Source organism: Gymnoscopelus braueri (genome assembly GCF_963280865.1).
Source record: "Gymnoscopelus braueri genome assembly, chromosome: 20".
Classification (NCBI taxonomy): Eukaryota; Metazoa; Chordata; class Actinopteri; order Myctophiformes; family Myctophidae; genus Gymnoscopelus; species Gymnoscopelus braueri.
In genome coordinates this window covers 25,847,016-25,867,015 of record NC_137622.1, presented here as the reverse complement: position 1 = coordinate 25,867,015, position 20,000 = coordinate 25,847,016, and the positions used below count along the sequence as shown (strand labels likewise).

Here is a 20,000-nt window from a genome sequence, read left to right as displayed (position 1 = left end):
AGAAAGGCACATATTATTTTTGCATTAAAGGCACCATATGTATCACTAATGTGAAATTCATATAGCAAAAGTTATATATACAACCACAGTGCCATCTGCCATTTAGCGTTTGGACGTTCTTCACAAGGACAAAGTAGAAAGGACACCACGGACTTACCATTAGGTTGCACTGTTTTGTTGGAATCTTAAAATACCAGTCGACTGGGTGGACAAATCAAGTACTTCAAATATTTGAAAACATGTTCTCATTTATGTAATGTGTCTGTACCAGGCTGTACTGTGTTTTCTGTCAGATAAGCCAGTACCAGAATGGCCGACGCTGAGCTGCGTGGTTCCTGCATGTTCCTAACCTTACAGGGGCTGTTCACATGATTTATCTGATATAGTCTGTGATAGATATTTGTTACATTTCTTCTCTGGATGGAAATGTCAGTCGGTTAGTCTGTCTATCCAACACTTTATTACCCCCGAAAAATTGCCTATTTTCAAAATCTAATGGGCAGATTGCCATGAAAATTGCTGCGCACCTTCATGCTCCCTAACCATTGGTGGGGTCCCCTAAATTTTAAGTGGTCCCATGACCTTTCCTCTAGCGCCACTCTCAGGCCAAAACGGACAACTTTCTTCGCCCCACTAGTAAGAGTACGTAAGGTATGTTGGCAAGTTCAAACAACTGTGGTCTGGTTGGGTGTAAGAGATCTTCACTACTGTTATTAGTTAAGAGTTAAACCGGTATGTTTTAGGGCGTACTAGTGAGATTGTTGGGGGAATAAATCAGTTGTTTTTGTTTTGTGAAATGCCAATTTGAATGTTTTAATAAATCCATACACACAGAATCAAAATGGCTGGCGGGGGTTCATCTGTGGTGGCTTGCAGTTGGTTTGTAGTCTGGTAGAATATATATATTGCAGGTTATACAGTAGGGTAACTTTTTTCAAGATTTGTTTTTGGTATTTTATGCTGTGAGAGAGGGGGGTGACATGCAGTAAAGGGCCCAGGGCGAATTCAAACCAGGGTCAGCTGTGAGGGCTTAATAGCCTTATCTATATGATGGCATGCTCTCTTACTCGTTGACCCACTGGGGGCGCTCGTGGGGGCAACCTTTTATTTCAAAGGGAGCTGATGGAACCTCCGTTCATTGAGATATGCAGTGAGTGCACACTGGTGCTGACTCTCTCTACCACTGTGTCCATCTGCCTGGATGTCTTTGTCTCATTCACTCTCCTTTCATCCCTTTTCTCTCCTCACACTCACTCCCTTAAATTCCATCCTGCCTCGTTCTCTCCCTCCCTTCATTTTGTTCCCTCCCTCCCTCTCTTCGTACCATCCTCCCTCTCTCTTGATTTGTCCTCTTGGCTCTCACCCTTCTTCCCACCCGTCTCTCCTTCCATCCTTCTCTCCTCGCTCCTTTTCCCTCCCATCATCTCTTCCCCTACCGTATTCTGTCGTTCCTTCCCCTTCTCTCTCTGTCTGTCTCTCTCTCTCTCTCTCTCTCTCTCTCTCTCTCTCGATTCATCCCATAACCTCCCTTCCTTCAGTCAGTCAGTCATGGCAGCTTTTCCACCCACTATGTTTGTCTAGTGTGTAGTTTCTCAGTCGACCGTGCTGCTAACCGGTCAAGGTCACGCTCAATTTCATGTCTCTACTGACCAAAATAAATAAATAATATTAATATCTCTCTGGGTAGATATTAAACTGACAGATCTGCTGGCGTTTCTTGCCCTCTCTGTGGAAGCCAGCAATTCTCTGTGTAAAAAGTCAAATTGAATGTAGCTTCTGGACAATGATGTTGAAAGATCCTTGTTAAGATGGTTTAATTAAAGGAAGGGAAGTTCTCACACTATAGCTCCCAGTAGAAAATGTATTAAGTTTTAATAAAACTTTATATATTTTCTACTGGGAGCACAGTGTTCCCTTCCTTTCCTCCAATGTACGTATTGTTGTTAAGCACCTGAAAAGTTTTTGTTGGGATCTGCGTGCTTCCCTCTGGACTCTTTTAAGATGGTTTGATTGTACTACCTGAAAGCCCCCGCCCCCATACTATGAGGTATAAATAATTCACCCTTGAGCGAGGAACTGAAATCCTACCTATCCTAGCATCATGCTGGTAGAGAACCGGACAGTTCGTCAATCACATATGTCGAGACCTGTATTGAATTAATGTCATCCTCTACCCTCAGCTTTGTTTTTCTCTACACTCTTACAATTAAACTAGAATTTGTGTCTGTGTGTAAAAAGTATATCCGATTTCCACATCCACAGGTCCGCCCAGAGTGTCTGAGCGTGTGGCCCACCGGCAGAGCGTCCGTCTGGGTCGCACCATGAAGCTACCCTGCCCCGTGGAGGGCGACCCTCCACCTCTCATCATGTGGACCAAAGACGGCCGAAACATCCACAGCGGCTGGACGCGCTTCCGGGTGCTCCAGCACGCCCTGCGTATCAAGGAGGTGGAGATTGATGACGCCGGGACCTTCATCTGTAAAGCTACAAACGGCTTCGGGAGTGTCAACATCAACTACACCCTCATCGTCATAGGTGAGTCACAGATGGTGTATGTACTGTATGCTGTGTATACTGTAGCACCTATCTCCCTTTATCCAAGGGGGGGGATTCCCCTTTGCTTGAGCGGTAGATGTTTTGGTTTCCCGTGCGGGAGACGCAGGTTGGTTACAGGTAGTTACGGGTATGCATGCACAGACCAGCCATTGTTACTGGTGTGATAGAATACACAGTGGCTGTGATGGAAGACATGCAGTGGAGTCATGAAGGAGTAGAAGAGTGTATGTGTGTGTGTGAGTGAGTGAGTGTGTGAGAGGGAGTTAATGATGAGTCCCAGTCTGGCGGACTCTCCCAGGGAGAGAGAGACCAGTGGAGGGCCAATCATCCATGGAAGCCGGTCACAAGATCACCTCACAGCATGTCTCTCAACCTCTCCCTCTCTGTTCTTTCCTTCGTTGGGTCTTAATTAGCCAGGTTCATTTGATGAGCCTTTAATGATGAAATCAAGCTTACAGAATGGTGCAGTGTTTCCTCTCTCCGTCAGGCAGCTATAGTTTTCTATGGGCGTGTGTGTGTCTGCATGCATATTTAGGTGCGTGCACGCCACACGGCAGTGTGCCAGCATGATTATAAATGGGGCATTTGTTAAATGAGATGTTTGTGTTTTGACTATGGTCATTGTGTGTGGGGGACATGGCGTCATGTGGTGTGTGTGTGTGTGTGTGTGTGTGTGTGTGCGTGTGCGTGTGCGAGCCTGCTGTCTTGTAATGAATGAGACATTTGTTGTTCTGTTAGTGTGCTGTAGCTATACAGTGAGTGTCCCACTGTGTATTTGGATGTACCATTGATGTCTGCATGAGTGTGTGTGTGTGTGTGGCTACAATCTGGCTGTGCATATGCTTGTGGTAACCGCTCTATCTTTATCTTCAGAATGACTGGGGGACATATTTCTCTGTGTGTGTGTTTGTGTGTGTGTTTGTGTGTATTTGCCAGTCGATGTTTTTGTTTGTGCGTTAGTGTGTGTGCGTGTGTCTGCACTCTGCACATGCCTGGAGGTGTGTGTGTGTGTGTGTGTGTGTGTGTGTATGTGTGTGTGTGTGTGTGTGTGTGTGTGTGTGTGTGTTAGGGGTGAGACGATATGAAAATGACATATCACGATTATTGTGGCAAAAATAATTGCGATTAACGATATCATCGCGATAATCAAAATAGGCTTAAAACTTAAAATGCCACTTTTGTTAACCACTTGGACCCCCAGCATCCCTATTCTGGAGAGAGCGTTCACCAAAAATAGCCGATCTACAAGCTCATGTTGCGTGCTTGTAGATCTGCTATTTTGGCAAATCGATTTGTGTAGAGTGAAATAAGAGCGTCCAAATGCGCTCTTTACAGGTCCGTTTTTATCAATTATATGAGTTTAAGTGGTGCTGAATTTGCAGCTCAACAAAAGCTAATTCATCCTAGTGTATGACGGAGGACGATTTCATGATAAATTCAAATCTCCACGATACGATTATTGTGAGCGTTTTTTTTATCACGATAACGATAATAACGATCATCGTCCCATCCCTAGAGTGTGTGTGTCAGATATGAGGTCATGCAGAGCTCCAATGATGCTGACTATCCATCCTCTGTCTGCCCAGCCTTGGTGCTTCAAAGGCTGGCTTCACTTGCATGTCACCACACCAACATTATCAGTTGATGGCTGATAAATAATCTGATTTAAATTTGTAGACAAACACGAGTCACGACGTATGTTGTAAGCACATTCAGAGTCTGTTGGCTAGACCCAGCTCTGCAGAGGCAAAGGCTGGCACGTCGAAGATTAGGGGAGGAGACCTGATGATGGAGCAAAGGAGACACGGGTGGAGGGAGGGAGAGGGGTGAGGGCTCAACACGGGGCAGGGAAGAGGAATGGAGGAGCTGGCGATGCAGGGAGGAAGGGGGTGGAGGAAGGTAGAGGGTAGTGTTAATTATCGTCGACTAAAACTATGACGGAAAATGTTCGTCGACTACCTTTTTTTCACTGATGAAAACGAAATAAAAACTAAGCTATGATGACTAAAACTATGACTAAATATGTTGACAATTTCAAAATGGTGGGGAGTGACTAGTGGAGAAGAGATCCAGTCAAACTAAGACGAGTCATTTTATGCTTTGTTGCGCGTGCGTGTATCTTATGGTATTTAGTCAACTAAAACTAGACTAAAACTAAAACATTTCAGATGACTAAATAAAATGTGACTACAACTAAATGGAATTTTATTCAAAAGACTATGACTAAAAGTACATCTAAATATGCTGTCAAAATGAACCCTGGTAGAGGGAGGACTGGAGGAGAAGGTGATGCAGGGAGGGGGAGGGGTGGAGGAGATGGCAACAGCTGCCTCTGAGCTCATCCAGGCATACAGCTGCTGACTGTCTCTCTTTCCCAGTCTGTCTCTCTCTCCATGTCTGTCGCTCTCTCTCTCTCTTTCTTCCTTCCTTCCTTCATCTCTGTCGCTCTCGCTGTCGTTCACTCTTCCTCTTACACAAACTACATAGTCTCTCTGTGTATCTCTCTCTCGCACGCTTTATTTTCATTGTTTATGAACAGAACAAATGAAGGGAAAATATGTGTAGATTGCAAACAAGCTTGCATTTAAGATCCTGATAGATAGTGATACTGTAGGTACCGTATGAAATTAATTAAGTTGTTTGTTGTAATCTTGCTTCTTTGATGATTGAAACATGTCCATTGACCTTTAGAATCTACTGTACATGTTGGCTACTTTGACAAACTCGAATTATTCAACAACTGTCCTTCTCAGTCATTTCGTAACATTCAAATGTTTTGTCAGTGCGTGAGACTCCAAAAGCCACATATTCAGTTCGGTTCAGTTCAGATATTTGCTTTGTACTGTATATGTCCATGTCGTTATGTATTGTATGTACCCTATAATACATACTTTTACATACCATACAGAATATCTGCACATTAGCATTCCATACAAGCAGTATACAATTATACACAATGAAAGCAAGCTCAAAAGAAGTGCCAGTGAAGAGCAGAGTGGCCATTTATAATGGAGGAAAAAAGTTGTTCATCATTTCTTACACAAGAGCAAGAGGCTGCCTCATTACATGTACAGATCAAGCAAATAGCTCTCGGGAAGGGTTTACCTTCAAAGATGACCCCTTGTGTAACTCTCTGGAAGCGTGCCTTGTAGTCTCCTTGGAGAGGTAGTTAGTATGGAAAGTAGTGGTGGAGGTACTGGTGTCTTCAGCCATGTCTCTGCATGTTTTCATAGCTGGAACCATATGCAGGGCCAATTATGTCCAGAACATGGGAAGCGTGAATGGACTGTGTGTGTGTGTGTGTGTGTGTGTGTGTGTGTGTGTGTGTGTGTGTGTGTGTGTGTGTGTGTGTGTGTGTGTGTGTGTGTGTGTGTGTGTGTGTGTGTGTGTGTGTGTGTGTGTGTGTGTGTGTGTGTGTGTGTGTGTGTGTGTGTGTGTGTGTGTGTGTGTGTGTGTGTGTGTGTGTGTGTGTGTGTGTGTGTGTGTGTGTGTGTGTGTGTGTGTGTGTGTGTGTGTGTGTGTGTGTGTGTGTGTGTGTGTGCGTGCGTGCGTGCGTGCGTGCGTGCGTGCGTGCGTGCGTGCGTGCGTGCGTGTAGTAGTCCCTTCTCTGGTTTAGCATTCGCAAAAAACATTGTATATTTAATCTGTTTGCTGGCTTACATATTTTACTAGAAGCAAAGATTATGCTTTTTTATGTGTGCCCTGTTCCCTTTCTCCTCTGTTGCCTCCCTCCTTTCTCCTCTCCTCTCCTCTCCTCCCTTCCCCTCCTCTCCTCTGTGCCTCTCCTCCCCTCACCTCCCTTCCCTTCCCCTCCTCTCCTCCGTGGCTCTCCTCCCCTCACCTCCCTTCCCTTCCCCTCCTGTGTGGTCCAGGACTAATATCTCTATGATGGTTTCATCCCAGTGAGCTCACACCTGCATCGTATTGTCTTGATGTCTCCATTTCTGGCCAACCTATATCTTTGACACCTTTTTCCCATTAACACTCAATTTCTCTCCGGGCCGTCCCTCCTCCCACTCTGACCCGGCTCATTTTTCCCTGACCACATTTGAATTTGTATCAATATTTTCACAGTTTCCACCTTTTTTCTTCTTCTCTGAGGTTAATTGCATTTGATTGCCTTTTAAAGGTCTGCAGTTTCCTTTGTCAGCCGGTGAAGTCAGGTATTTTGTAATGGCAGTCATTCAATGGCATGGGAAATTAAAAGATTCCTAAAACGTTTACTCTTTGTGTGCGTGCGTGCGTGCGTGTGTGCGTGCGGGGGCGCTTTAACTTGGTAATAGGCCCCTGGGCTGCGGGGTCTATGTGGGCCCCCTCACCACGGAAAGATTTGAAAAAGTCCACTCTCCTCTCGCATTGGTCACGGGCAATGTCAGCAATATGCTAAGACCAATGTCAACATTTTGAAACACGGTTATTGTTCCTTTCACCATATTCATTTCAGATAGTCTACGACGTGCAGATTGTGTATCTCCTGTATATTTAACCTTGCGTTGCCAGGCTTTCTACAGTGCATGTGGAAAGCCTGGTTACTGTTCACTGTGGTCACATCCAGTCTAGCGCCCGCCTACTGTACACACAGACCACACAGACCGTTTCCGTATCAGCTCTAGACTGGATCTACAACCTTGCCGCTAGTCTCCCCTGGCCCCCACACACATGTAAAGCGTCTTTGGGTACTTAGAAAAGTGCTATATCAATTCCAGATATTATTAGTATTACTAGTCGGTCAATCACAACAGTATGCACACAGCAGTTCTTGGCTGTTCCTCTAATTTGTCCCGCAATTTAAAGGTAGGGTAAGTGATTTTCTTTGGTTAAAATAAGTGTTAAATAGCTCTATATTCTGATAGTACTCATTGCTATAGAGTGTTTGTTCAGTAAAAGGAGTCTCCATGTCTCTCCAGCTCTTTATAAAACAGAAAATGCATTTTCGTTTCAGTTTCATTTCCAATTTTATCCAATCAGGATAGAGAACTCAATCAGGATATAGATTAAACAAGTGAAATTGGAAGTGATGACACTAAGAAATGAGCAGGCAAAATTGGAACTGGAACACTATAAAAATGAAGCTTAAAAATGGGTACTTTCTCCTGATTGGCTGATATTTTGACACCTACCGGAAAATGTATTTTCTGTTTATTAAAGAGCTGGAGAGACGGGGAGACTCCTGTTACTGAACAAACACTATAGCAATGATTACTATCAGAAAATAGTGCTTTAACCTTTTAACAAAAAACTTTTTGTTTTAACCCAAAATATCACTTACCCTACCTTTAACACTCTCACCGCCAGGCCCGTAGCCTACGGGCCGATAAATCCAACTGTAAAGCGCCGATCCCGTAGCCTACGGGCTGTGGTGCTTTTTCCTTTTTTTTCAAAAAAAAAAACCTTTTTTCAATTTTCTAGTACGGCACATTTCATTGTAACACCACCGGAAATGGAATTATTCGGGATCACGTTTTGCCGATCTCATAGAACTCCATTCTAAAGCGCACACTGCAACGCCATTTTCTTCGATTGTAGTTTTTCTCCTCGCTGATCACTGTTTAACCTAAACCGTTCTAACTACAACATGGATGCCCCGTTTGACACGTGGTTTGGACTGGTACACGCAGGGAGATCTCCGCGATGTTTACAAACAGTGCAGAGCTCAATCTTAAGGATTTTAACGAGGTCTATGGCAACGTGAAAAAAACTAAAAACAACAATAAAACGTTGGCACTGGTGAGTACATTCTAGCCGCCTTTCCATCACAGCTTAAGCACGACACTGTCCAGTACAGTCCAGAACCGCACCGCACCGCTTCAAAATGTCTTGCGTTTCCATTGCACAAAAGTCCCCACTCGCAAAATCCCCACCCTCCCCTCCCCTCCCGAAGGAAATCAACGCCCCTTTCTTTAACACACCAACTTAGCCTCAGGCTACAGGGTTAGCCTAAATGCTAGCGTGCTTCCTCAGAGCTAGTTTGGCTCTTAAGTTATTATTTGGCCATGTTCACCCTGACTTTAATCTTCGCTATTGTTGGGAAGACCTGTGTGGTATCTAAACACGTTGCCATCACTTATATAAAAAACATTATTAGCGTGTATCGTCGCACATTCATTGTTGCCAGGTTTAGCAGAAACAAATAAGCAATCAGGTCTATGAAAACAATCCCAAAAGAAGCGACTATCTACGGCTATTTGAAAATAGCAGATCTACAAACTCACAACGCGTAGCGATGCGACGCATTGTGAGTGTGTGCATCTGCTATTTAAAAAATATATATATAATGTTGACAAATACATATTAATTTGGGGGTCCTTGACATGAAAATGTTTAAGAACCACTGGTTTCAACAACATATGGAAACAAGCCCCAAATAATCAACTACATTTTAGAAACAAGCAGTGGTGGAAAAAGTACTCAAATGTTTTACTTAAGTAAAAGTATCAATACTGCAATGTAGAAGTACTCACTACAAGTGAAAGTCTGGAATTACTTCCAGATACCAAAAACTATTGGTATCAAAATGTACTTAAGGTACCAAAAGTAAGTACTAAAATGTTTGAAAATAGCAGATCTACAATGATGCGATGCGTCGTGAGCTTGTAGATCGGCTATTTTCAAATAGGTATATTAGGTATAAAATAGTTAGGGTATAAAATAGGGCTTAAGTGGTTAATGTATGTTTTATAATGTAATCATTTATATCTGAAAAGTAACTAGTAACTAATACGTTTTCAGATAATTGTAGTGGAGTAAAAGTACTACCAATATTTACAAGCAACTTTACAGAAAAATAAGCCCAATGTCGCTTATAATAAGTGGACATGGCAACACTGCTACCGTAGTGTTTACATTTTACAGAGACCTGAGTGGACAGACACAGCTGTGAGCCGACCAATCAGTAGCAGCAGCGTTATACGTCACAGCTTTAGCCCCGCTTAGCCCAGCTCAGACCTACCCAAGACTGGGTACTTTTTAGGCACCAGTTTAGTACCACTTACACACCACTCTACCCACTTCATTGTAGTGGAAACCGTCGCTGTGGTGGGCGGTGTGGGGTGGGGCTAGGTAAGTCCATGTATATGGAAAGCCGCCTTATGAGATTAACCTCTGGCGGTCAATGTGTTAAATGAATGGATCATTAATTAATTAATTAATGGAATGCAACGGTTGACCAGACATCTAATTAACAACAAAAACATAGTATTTGTTTTTATTATTTATTTATTTGATTGCCAGCCAATTGGGGCCCCTGGGCTCCAGCCCATATAAGCCCTTGCGTTAAAAGGCCCCTGTGTGTCCATGTGTGTTGGTGACTGGCGGGAGGCTGTGAGGCAGCGTGAATGGCAGTAGATTTATAGTTAAACCAGATGTGATGACAATAGGAGTGGTTCTGGAGCAGAGCTGGAAACCCATGTCTGAGAGGGAAGGAAGTGGTTTGGAATCATTTGTGTGTGTATGTGTGTGCGTGCTTGCTCGTGTGTGTGTGTGTGTGTGTGGTGGGAGTACAATATCATGTGTGGTTAGGTGAGCGTCTGCTTGTGCATGCAAGTTTTACGGTACACGTCTGTTTGTGCACCCACGCTCATGCGCAACCACACTACCTTATACTGGTGTGTGTGCATGCATCTTGGATTACGTGTGTGTGTGTGTGTGTGTGTGTGTGTGTGTGTGTGTGTGCGTGTGTGTCTGTGTGTGTGTGTGTGTGTGTGCATGCATTCTTTCTGTGTGTCCCTCCATTTGTAAATGACTGTTGTGGTGACTTGCGGTGGCCAATAGGCTTGAGGCGCACTGCAGCCCACATCTGCTCGGTGCCGGAGAGACAGACAGACAGACGAGACAACAAAGAAAGAGAGCAAACGTCAGAAGGAGAAAGAGATATCACTGCAGAGACGTCACTGCGCTGCCTGGTTTGCATTCATCACTGTCATATCCGCGGACGATAAATAACGGCATGAGCGTATAACGTTGAATTTGAAAAATGACATGACGCGAGAGAGGCCAGTTTCAGAAGAGTGGAGACTGGAGATGTTAAGGTGGTTCCCTGCCAGCACATCTACCGCACACAGCTCTCTGCGAACCTCGCATCTTTTATCACCATCAATGGGACCAACAGAGAACTGGGAGGACACTTCAGGACAGCAACTCAATCCAGTCTCGTGTAGCCAGGCGATCGGAGATCTCCACCTACCGATAGGTCTTGTCACGTCTAGATTCAATATAGAGGCTAAAAACTGGGTGGAAAAAAATAAATGCATTGCAGAACCAATGCAAAGACTTGTCAGCCTGGTCCTAGCCTGGCCTGGTGTACAAATGTAACCAAATTAACCCTTTCAGATCCATTTGGTTACATTTGTACACAATACAAATTGATGGAAATTGCATTCAAATCCTGCTTTGGTGTTATATGTTTGCTTTTGTTCAATAGTGACATTATCACTTTCGCATACCCACGTTGCACTTATTTGAAAATTGAAAGTGTCAAAATTGGTACATTTTCACTATTATTAATTGACTTGTTCATTCACACTAACTTAATCTCCCTCTTTCTTTTTAAGGTCTTGATATGCTTCGTTGTTGTAAGCTTGTAGATTGGCTGTTTTCAGAGCGCATCACCAGTGCGCAACTAAGTACATGTAAATCCATATTGAGGGTGATGCAAGTGTGAAAGTGTGCAGCTGTTTTTGGGCCAAAACTAATACAACGGATCACATTGCAGACCAATATCTCTCTCCTCAGTCTGTCCATCCATCCTTCTATCCCTCCAATTTCTCCACTCACCAAAATGCACGCAAACATACCAGCCAAACCGTGTGTGTGTGTGTGTGTGTGTGTGTGTGTGTGTGTGTGTGTGTGTGTGTGTGTGTGTGTGTGTGTGTGTGTGTGTGTGTGTGTGTGTGTGTGTGTGTGTGTGTGTGTGTGTGTGTGTGCGCGCGCGCGCGCGTGCGTGCGTGCGTGCGTGCGTGGCAAGTGTGTTTTTTGTGGACTAATATTTCCACAGCCAGTCTTCAGTGCCAGTTCTCAGGTTGCACGTTGCTTTCAGTGTAATGGTAGAAAAATGCATGGAGAGGCACCAGCTCTCTCCACGTCACTGCTTTGGACCAACTGGTAGACTAGGGCAGTGGTTCTCAACCTATTGGTCGTGACCCCCAGGGGGGTCCACGCGTGATTTTTGGGGGGGGTCCCCAGATGACAGTAAAGTGACAATTTAAGGACTTTTAAGACCTTTAAAAAAAGTTATGAAATAGAAAATCTCTGCATCAAAAGTAATCAACAAACTACTATAAAAACTGGTCAAACATTGGCCAAAGAGGCAAAACAAATTCAAATAGCCGATCTACAAGCTCACAACGCGCGTTATGAGCTTGTAGATCTGCTATTTTCACAATATTTGTCTGTGGAACCGAGTCAAACTAAATGAATGCCTCAACTCCTACATTCCAAGTGCTTGTCAGGGTGGGGGGTCCCTAGTTCAAATATGATAATTTTGGGCGGCCCCCAGTTCAAATATGATTATTTTGGAGGTCGCGGCCTGAAAAAGTTGAGAACCACTGGACTAGGGCAGTGGTTCTCAAAGTGGTGTCTGGGGTCCCCCAGGGGTCCTTGAGGGGGGTTCCAGGGGTTCCCGAGCAAAATGAGTAACAGTTTTCTACACTGTTATCTCCATTGTACTGTACAGACAGCTGTAGAATTCTCTACTAAATCTAATCTACAGAAAAATCTTCTCTTGTGGGGCCGGTCACTGGCCCAAAAATATGTTCAATTTGTGGGTCCTTCACATGAAGATATTTCAGAAACGCTGGGACTAGGATAGGAAACCTTTTTTTTTTCTTCACATTTATTTATAATAGTGTCTCTCAACTTGAGGTTTAGCAGTGAGATCACCAATAACACAGTATTGCTGTTTTGGCAATCCTATAGTACTTTTCCAGAGGATAATACATTTGGCAAAAACACCGGAATATTACTGGAATAAGGCTATGGTCAAACAAAGTGCAGAATAGGATGCCCCTTGTCTCCAGAAATCAGGGTGTATAGTACAATATTCCATTAACACTGTTGCTGTGTACAGAGCACAGACAGTAAACATGCTGGTCCCTCACAAAGAGGGATGGAGGAGGATAGAGTTGTGTTTCAAAAGCAGCCGCCTTGAGCCCTGGGGAAGGCAGACAAAACAACAACACGGACACATGCATAAACGTACACACACACACACACACACACACACACACACACACACACACACACACACACACACACACACCCACACACACACACACACACACACACACCCCCACACACACACACACACACACACACACACACACACACACACACATGTATATGCATTATGGATATAACGTGTTTACATGTGATGTTTATGTAGCCAGTTTTCCTTTGACACATGCAGAAACAGACCCACTTGTCTTAACCCATTAAGACCTGAGGCCGATTCTACAAATGTCTTCTAAATCCTAACAATTTTCTGAAAACAACTTACGTTGCTATATCAGTGGTGCTCAAACCTTTTCATGTCAAGAACCCCCAAAATGATATGTATTTGACCACCGACCCCCATCTCAAAAAATATTGTCCCAGGGACCCCCCAGAAGCAAAGATTTGAGTAAAAAATGTCAGCTTAAAAAAATATATATATATATAAAGATTTTCAAAAATGTTTTTTAACCATTATTTTATACTTTGGCTATCTTCAAAAATAGCAGATCTACAAGCTCATGAGCTTGTAGATCTGCTAATTTTGAATACAGCCAAAGTATAAAATAATGGTTAAAATCATTTTGACACAGATGATTTCCCGGATTGAATGGATTAAGCATGAACACAGATAAACAGAGCGATAGAGACACACGCACTCTCATACCAACCAGGGGCCCTGGCCTCCATTTCACGCCTGCTGGTTCTATCCGTCCATCCCACATCCTCTCGTTCTGCCTGGTTTCACTCCTGCAAAGAGATGGAAAGGAGATGGACGAATGGAGAATGGAGAAGGGGGGGGACAAAGAGTAAAAGTCGAGGAGAAACGGCTTCCGTTTCTTCCTGTGAATCTGATGGATGACAAACCTTTGACTCAGAGGAACAAAGCCAGTGCTTGAGCTCCATGTCGTAACGGGTTGGCAAAAGACGAAAACAAAAAGGTTGACAAGATGTCCTTTTGAAATTGTGTTTTCCTTTACCTTCAATTCCAAACACGTCTATCGATCTTTCAGCCATATTGGTCTACTTGTATATACCTGTGGTTCTCAAGCGTTAACATTTTATGGACCCTACATAAATGATACGTAGCCTGCGAGTTAGTTCAGGCAGCATACACTCGGGAGGTTACATGTATGCTCATTAATATGTGGCTGTATACAGCGTCATGCAAGACCCATACGTCTTACACTGACGTGGCAATGCGCTGTCCAATCGGGCGGGTTATTTAAGCTCACCTAAAGTCTGCGTTCCTTCCGCTTGTGTGTTATGGTTGTTGTCATGCGCCGTTTGCTCCCACCACCACCTCAGCTCCGCCAAGTGGGCTCTGCTATTGGTCTGTTCCCCATGGGGGGTTGTTATCTATCTCCCTGGTTAATAATGATGGTTGTCTAAATTGTGCTGAGCAGGGAGAAAAATATAGCAGAGCCTGAACGCCAAGATAAAATATCACATCCACACTTCTATTCTCATTCTATATATTTGTTCAATATATATTCGGTCTATAATATTGGTTCAATCTATTCGTGAGTTATCTGACTGAACTCTTGAGAGTGTACAAATGGAACCAAATGGACCCGTAAGTGTATATTTCCATTTGTAAACTTACAATTACAGACCTCTGTAAGAAGGAACCCTGGGGGTCCCTGGACCTCACTTTGACAACCACAAGGTACAATATAATACTATGTACAGTGTACTGTACTGTATGTTCTGCATTCTCTGCCGTTAGATGTTTGGTTTCCCATGCGGCGAGACCTGGGTTTAAATCCAGGTGGTTCCATATCCAGTAGTAATGTAGGAACGACGGAGGAAAAATGCATTAAGGGGAACTTGTGCAACAGCTGCCACCCCTTTCCTCCCTGCTAGCTAGCTGGCTTATTAATTTGTAACGCTGAATTGGCCTCTCATCTCTGAAGTGGACACTCATTTGTCTCAGCCCTAGGAGGCCTGTGTGAGTGTGCATGCGTGTGCGTGTGTGTGTGTGTGTGTGTGTGTGTGTGTGTGTGTGCGTGTGCGTGTGCCATGTGTGCATGTGTGGCCGGGCAATGCCTAAGAAGGATTAGTCGTCATTTTTACTAAATGAGTTCCTGGGAAAGTCCTTTCATCTCTTTTCTCTCTACCTTCCTCCCTCCCTCTCTTTCTCTCTCTCCTGCTCTCTCTCACACACTTACTCCCTCTACTGCACTTTCTCTCCCTCGCTCTCTCACAGCACCCCCATCCATCGCTGTCTTGTTATTTCTTTCTACCTACCTCCCTGTTTCCCTTTTCATGTGGCAGTCTCCCATTCTAGCCATGTCTTCCTCCTCTGATAATAATAGGTCATTCTACCGTCTTATTTATTTTTTAACCCTTCCTCCCAAATTCTCCCTTTCTCACTGACCCCTCATACTCCTATCATCCTTCTCCAAATCGCCCTCTTCTCAGCCACTGGCTGTGCTGTGTGTGCATGTGTGCACTATACAATAATGTGTGTCTCTGTATTTATGTGTGCCATTGTGGTGCATCTGCATACACCATCTGCATACTCCTCCAACCGTGTGCATGTGTGCTTCATCATACTGATGAAGGCTAGATAGCCGAAATGTCGACCCTCCTTGCTTTCATTTAATGAATATTATGCTTACTTTCTCATGATCATGTTACTGAACGTCTGACAGGTATTATTATAATTTTTCTACAGAAAGCTCTTGTGTACACTAACTAACTCCCTGGTGAGTGGTGACCACAAGAGTTGGAATAGCAAACAATAAACCTTGACTAACCATTTTTGACATCCACATGCCCTACCTCCTGAACTGGAAAAGGACCCCCTGACTCTGCTAGTGTTAGCGCCGTGCTATACACCTTATGTTACACGGGAAAAAGAGCCCCTAAATCTGGTATTGGTAGGGTCATGCAATTCACCTTAAACTGCACATGGAAAGGAATTGTTAGCACCGTCCTCTACTCATTGAGTCACACAGGAATTGTCCTAGGCATTTAGCCTTTGCTCTTATCCCGAGTGCTAGAGGACCATTGTGGACCAACGACATTCTGTCGTAGGGTGGATTTTCTTTGGCTGACAGCTATCAGCAAAGTCCAAGTGAAACTAAACTCTATGAGTTTGAGAACTACTGCATTATGCAACATGTTCCAACAACCACACCAAGTGAAGGAAGACCCCCAACCCTCCACAAGTCTATAGGAATGAGGTGCTTCAGTGTCCTCAGAACCCATCTCTCCCATTGCTCAGCCAGACACACCGGCTAGGGCTGTCACAATCATTACATTTTTGCATGATGATTAATTGTCATGCAAATAATTCATTATTTAATTGTCTTTATGGGATTGAACACTGGAACATATACATAAAAATTACATTTCTGTTATTTATAAATAAAAAATGCAGAGGGCAGACAATAAAACTTTAAATATAGGCTACAAAGCATATTACTGAAAAATACAATAAACAATGTGCTAACTATGGCAAAAACATTATCCCTGACATCTACAACCACAGCCAATGGTGCTCCTCACTGGCTGGGTAGACTCCAGGCCAGGAACACTAACATATTGTCTTTAACTGGGCGCAACAAGATTGCATCATTAAAAGAGCATGGAAACATGGACGTGGGAATAATGATGGAAATAGGACATTTCTGTTGGTTCATCCAGCTGTTTCTAAACAGATGAATGGAGCACTATTCTTAACGCTTATGCAAATCAGGAAGGTGGTGCAGGTACAGGAATGATGGAGAGAGAGAGAGAGAGACATTAAGCTAATGCTGAATATAAAATAATACTGTACCAATAAATGAAAAGATGTAAGAGGGAACTGAACAGAAGTAAAAGCAGAAAGGGAAGGAAGGCAGGAAGGAGGTGTGTTGATGTGTGTGAAAGGGTGAGCAGGGGGCATTTGTGTGTGATCAGAACAGTTAGCGGTGAATCCATGTACTGGTGAATAGACAGCTTAGTGGCCATTATACCCACTGGAGGATTAGGCCTGCTCACTATTGTTACCCTCAGCAGGCTGCAACACACACACACAAGCACACGCACGCACACTCACACTCACACACACATAAAAATACTCATACCCACAGGCACAGATACATCATATAAACATCAGTGCAAACCTCTCTGTCATTCTTTCTCTCTCTTACACCCAACCATGTACAGTTACTTTTCCTTCTGTATCGTTATGCACACACACACACACACACACACACACACACACACACACACACACACACACACACACACACACACACACACACACACACACACACACACACACACACACACACACACACACACACAATTCCTATAGAACTACATGTGCCCACCAACCACTCTTTCTTCATTACAAAGGTCTAGAATAGGCTACTCTATAATAGGCCAGTCTATTGACGACTCCGCTGGTACGGTGAAGAAGTCTTTTCTCATTAGGGCTGAGGTTTTGTCACTCCCCCCCCTTTGTCCATCTCCAAGGTGGTTATTAGACCTTACCTCTGTAGAAGACCCCCCCCCCCCCCCTCCCTCCCCCTCAAAGGACCTGAGTGGAGTAGAGTGTGTGCAAAGGGCGGAACCAGGCCTGGCAATTAGCAAAAGACATGTTTGAAGAGAGGAGGGCAGGAAAAAAAGAATGAAAGAATCAGAGAGAGAGAGAGCGAGAACCCACGCTACAAAAAAAAGGTTTCTTTTGAAGTTTTAGAAACTTTTGTCTGCTTTTCGCTGGTTCCCCCTCGCACCATCGTCATCATCAAAGCCAAAGACCGGTTCTTCAGCATTCGACGCTCACCTCCCTCTCTTTCTCTGTTGCTCTCTCTCATTCGTTCACCCTTCCCTTTTCTTTACTCCTCTTTTCTTCTCTCATTCGTTGCTACTTCTTCCTCAGTGAATGCGTTTGTGTTGGTCGTGAAAAGGCCCCCGTAACTTAGCAAACCCCTTTGATGTCTTAATGAGGACGTGGGGGCTGAATTTATACACAGATCCCCGCTTTTAGTCTCCTCTTTTGTGTGTGTTTTTTTTTACCGGTTACATCTGGCTTTTTCAATCTCATTTTACTGACAACAAGTGGGCAAACGGGAGAGAAAGAGAAAAAAAGAAACGTGCATTCCTTCAGATGATAAAAAAAAAGCAGCAAGCGTGGCAAAAACTTGTTCCAGTTTATCAAAAGGTTTATCGCAGTTTCAGCGGTGTATTCCGGCGATATAAAGGCAGACCTTTATCTGAATTCGATACAGCGGTCTTTCCTATACAGAATTGTTTTGTGTTGTGATAGCTGGTTGAAAGAGGCGGGTAGACAAAGCTCTTTGTATGTAAAGCTTCCACTGTGCCGTATCTCCGTCATGCAATCAGCCAGGAAGTGTTGATAAAGCAAAACTTTATCAGGCTAGTATTTTCCAACTTTTAACATGACTCCACTGTGAATGTTTCAGAGTTAGGATTTACTGTGAAAGATGTAAGATGAAAACATTAAAGCCAAGGACATCTGCAATAGAAAATGGTGTTATGGCACAGACTGTATTTAGGCTATCAGGTGATCAAGCGCTCTGTGTGTGTGGTATGCAGTTTTCCCTGTAGTTCTTCGACAAACAGTGATAGTGCTCCGGCGCCTGTGCTATCAGAGTGCAGTTTGATCATGGTGACAGCGTGTTGAAAACTGATACACACAAAGACACACAAAAACACACACACACAGATATCTCCCAAGAGCACAAACTCTTCCGCATTCCCCCGATTAGGCTGTTTCAACATTATGTAAAAGTGCACGTGCAAACATGCACCAGATTTATTTTGTGTGCTATACACAAGAACATACAGCATGTCTCCATTAAGGTATGCCTTCAGCGCTGGTCTGCGCGTGCCTGCATTTTCTGTATGCAATCAAACGTGCATGTGTGTCTGCACATTGACACTTTGTTTAATTTTTTTGTGTGCATGGTGTGTTTGTGTATCGCCCCTCCTCGTCCTCCACACCAAACTTGATGTGTCCTTAATTCCTTTCAACTTGAGGTTTTTCAGCTATTACCAGATTGGCCATGGTTTCATAAAAGGCAATTTCGGCATGTCCACAGACAATTTCTCTCGGCGCCCAAAAAAAACAAGAGGCTCTTGCTTTTATGTGGGTTTGTAGAGGTTCACGTCACCATTGGTTAGATCTAAGTCACCGTGAAAACTTGAGAGAGAGTTCCATTCTGTTGTGCACTGTACTTGGCGAGGAGACCAAAGCTGTCAAAGTGAATGGAAAGAAAGAGAGAGGGGGGGGGGGGGCTTGAGTTGAGGAAGTGAAGATGATGTTAGACACGTTGTTAAATGACGGGAACAAGCCGCAGAGTTAAGTCCCTGTCAGCTACAACCCCGCCCCCAACCCCCTCCTTTCACAGTCTTTATCTATCTGCGTATCTGTCTGACTTTCTTTCTCTGAATCTGTCTACTTCACCATTCAGAGGAGATCTCAGTACTTCTGTTCAGCAAGTGTGCTCGCTGTTGCACCGTGTTCACAGGCTACTCTGTGTAGACTGGGGGCCAAATGTATAAAGCACAATAAGTGTGCGTACACCACTTTCCCTGCAGGTTTCCAAATGTATATTGTCTTTTGAGTCCGAGTAGTGGGACAATTTATATAGAGCTTTTTTCTGTCACTACATTGTTTTAGGGGTGCAACAGATAATGGATAATTTTTAATAAAATAACCAATTAATAATCAATCCCTGTCATTATAGGCAAAAATCTTTAAAAACAAAAAAAATTGTGAAGAGAACAGATCTATCTACAAGCTCACAACACATGACATCACGCACTGTTACGTGTGCTATGTCAAGGAACAGCGACAGCATGTACAACATACACAAACTAACAAACCAAATGCACCATGGCTGTGGCACAAAATTAAAACATGTCAGACTACCCGTTGTACCCGTGGGTACCCACTACCATGCAGCCAATCCACCAAAAATGTAGATTTGGGAAACCCTTATGTTGTCAAAACTGTCAGACAGTGCCCGAGTTATGCCTGGGACAGACACAGGTTTTGTGAATTTATAGATATAGTCCTGCTCCGGAAGGATGCAAGTTGAGAATGCATGCCCCACCTGGTTTTGCAATTGTACCTGTCTGTCTTGTCTGTGTCCCTTTTATGCCCATATATGGAGATCTGTCTGTCTGCGTCCCATATATGGAGATCTCTGTATCTGTCTGTCCTTGTCCCTTCTATGTCCATACTGTACAGTATATTGAGATCCACGATGTCATCA

The 20,000-nt window shown here is 43.8% G+C and overlaps 1 protein-coding gene across 1 annotated transcript in view; it reads left to right on the top strand.

The window, feature by feature from the left end:
• Positions 1–20,000, top strand: part of fgfrl1a (fibroblast growth factor receptor like 1a) — a 79,034-nt gene that overhangs the window by 25,346 nt on the left and 33,688 nt on the right. The window contains exon 3 of the mRNA XM_080416419.1: positions 2,263–2,535. Coding sequence (XP_080272545.1) covers positions 2,263–2,535 — 273 coding nt within the window. The remainder of the gene's footprint in view (positions 1–2,262; positions 2,536–20,000) is intronic.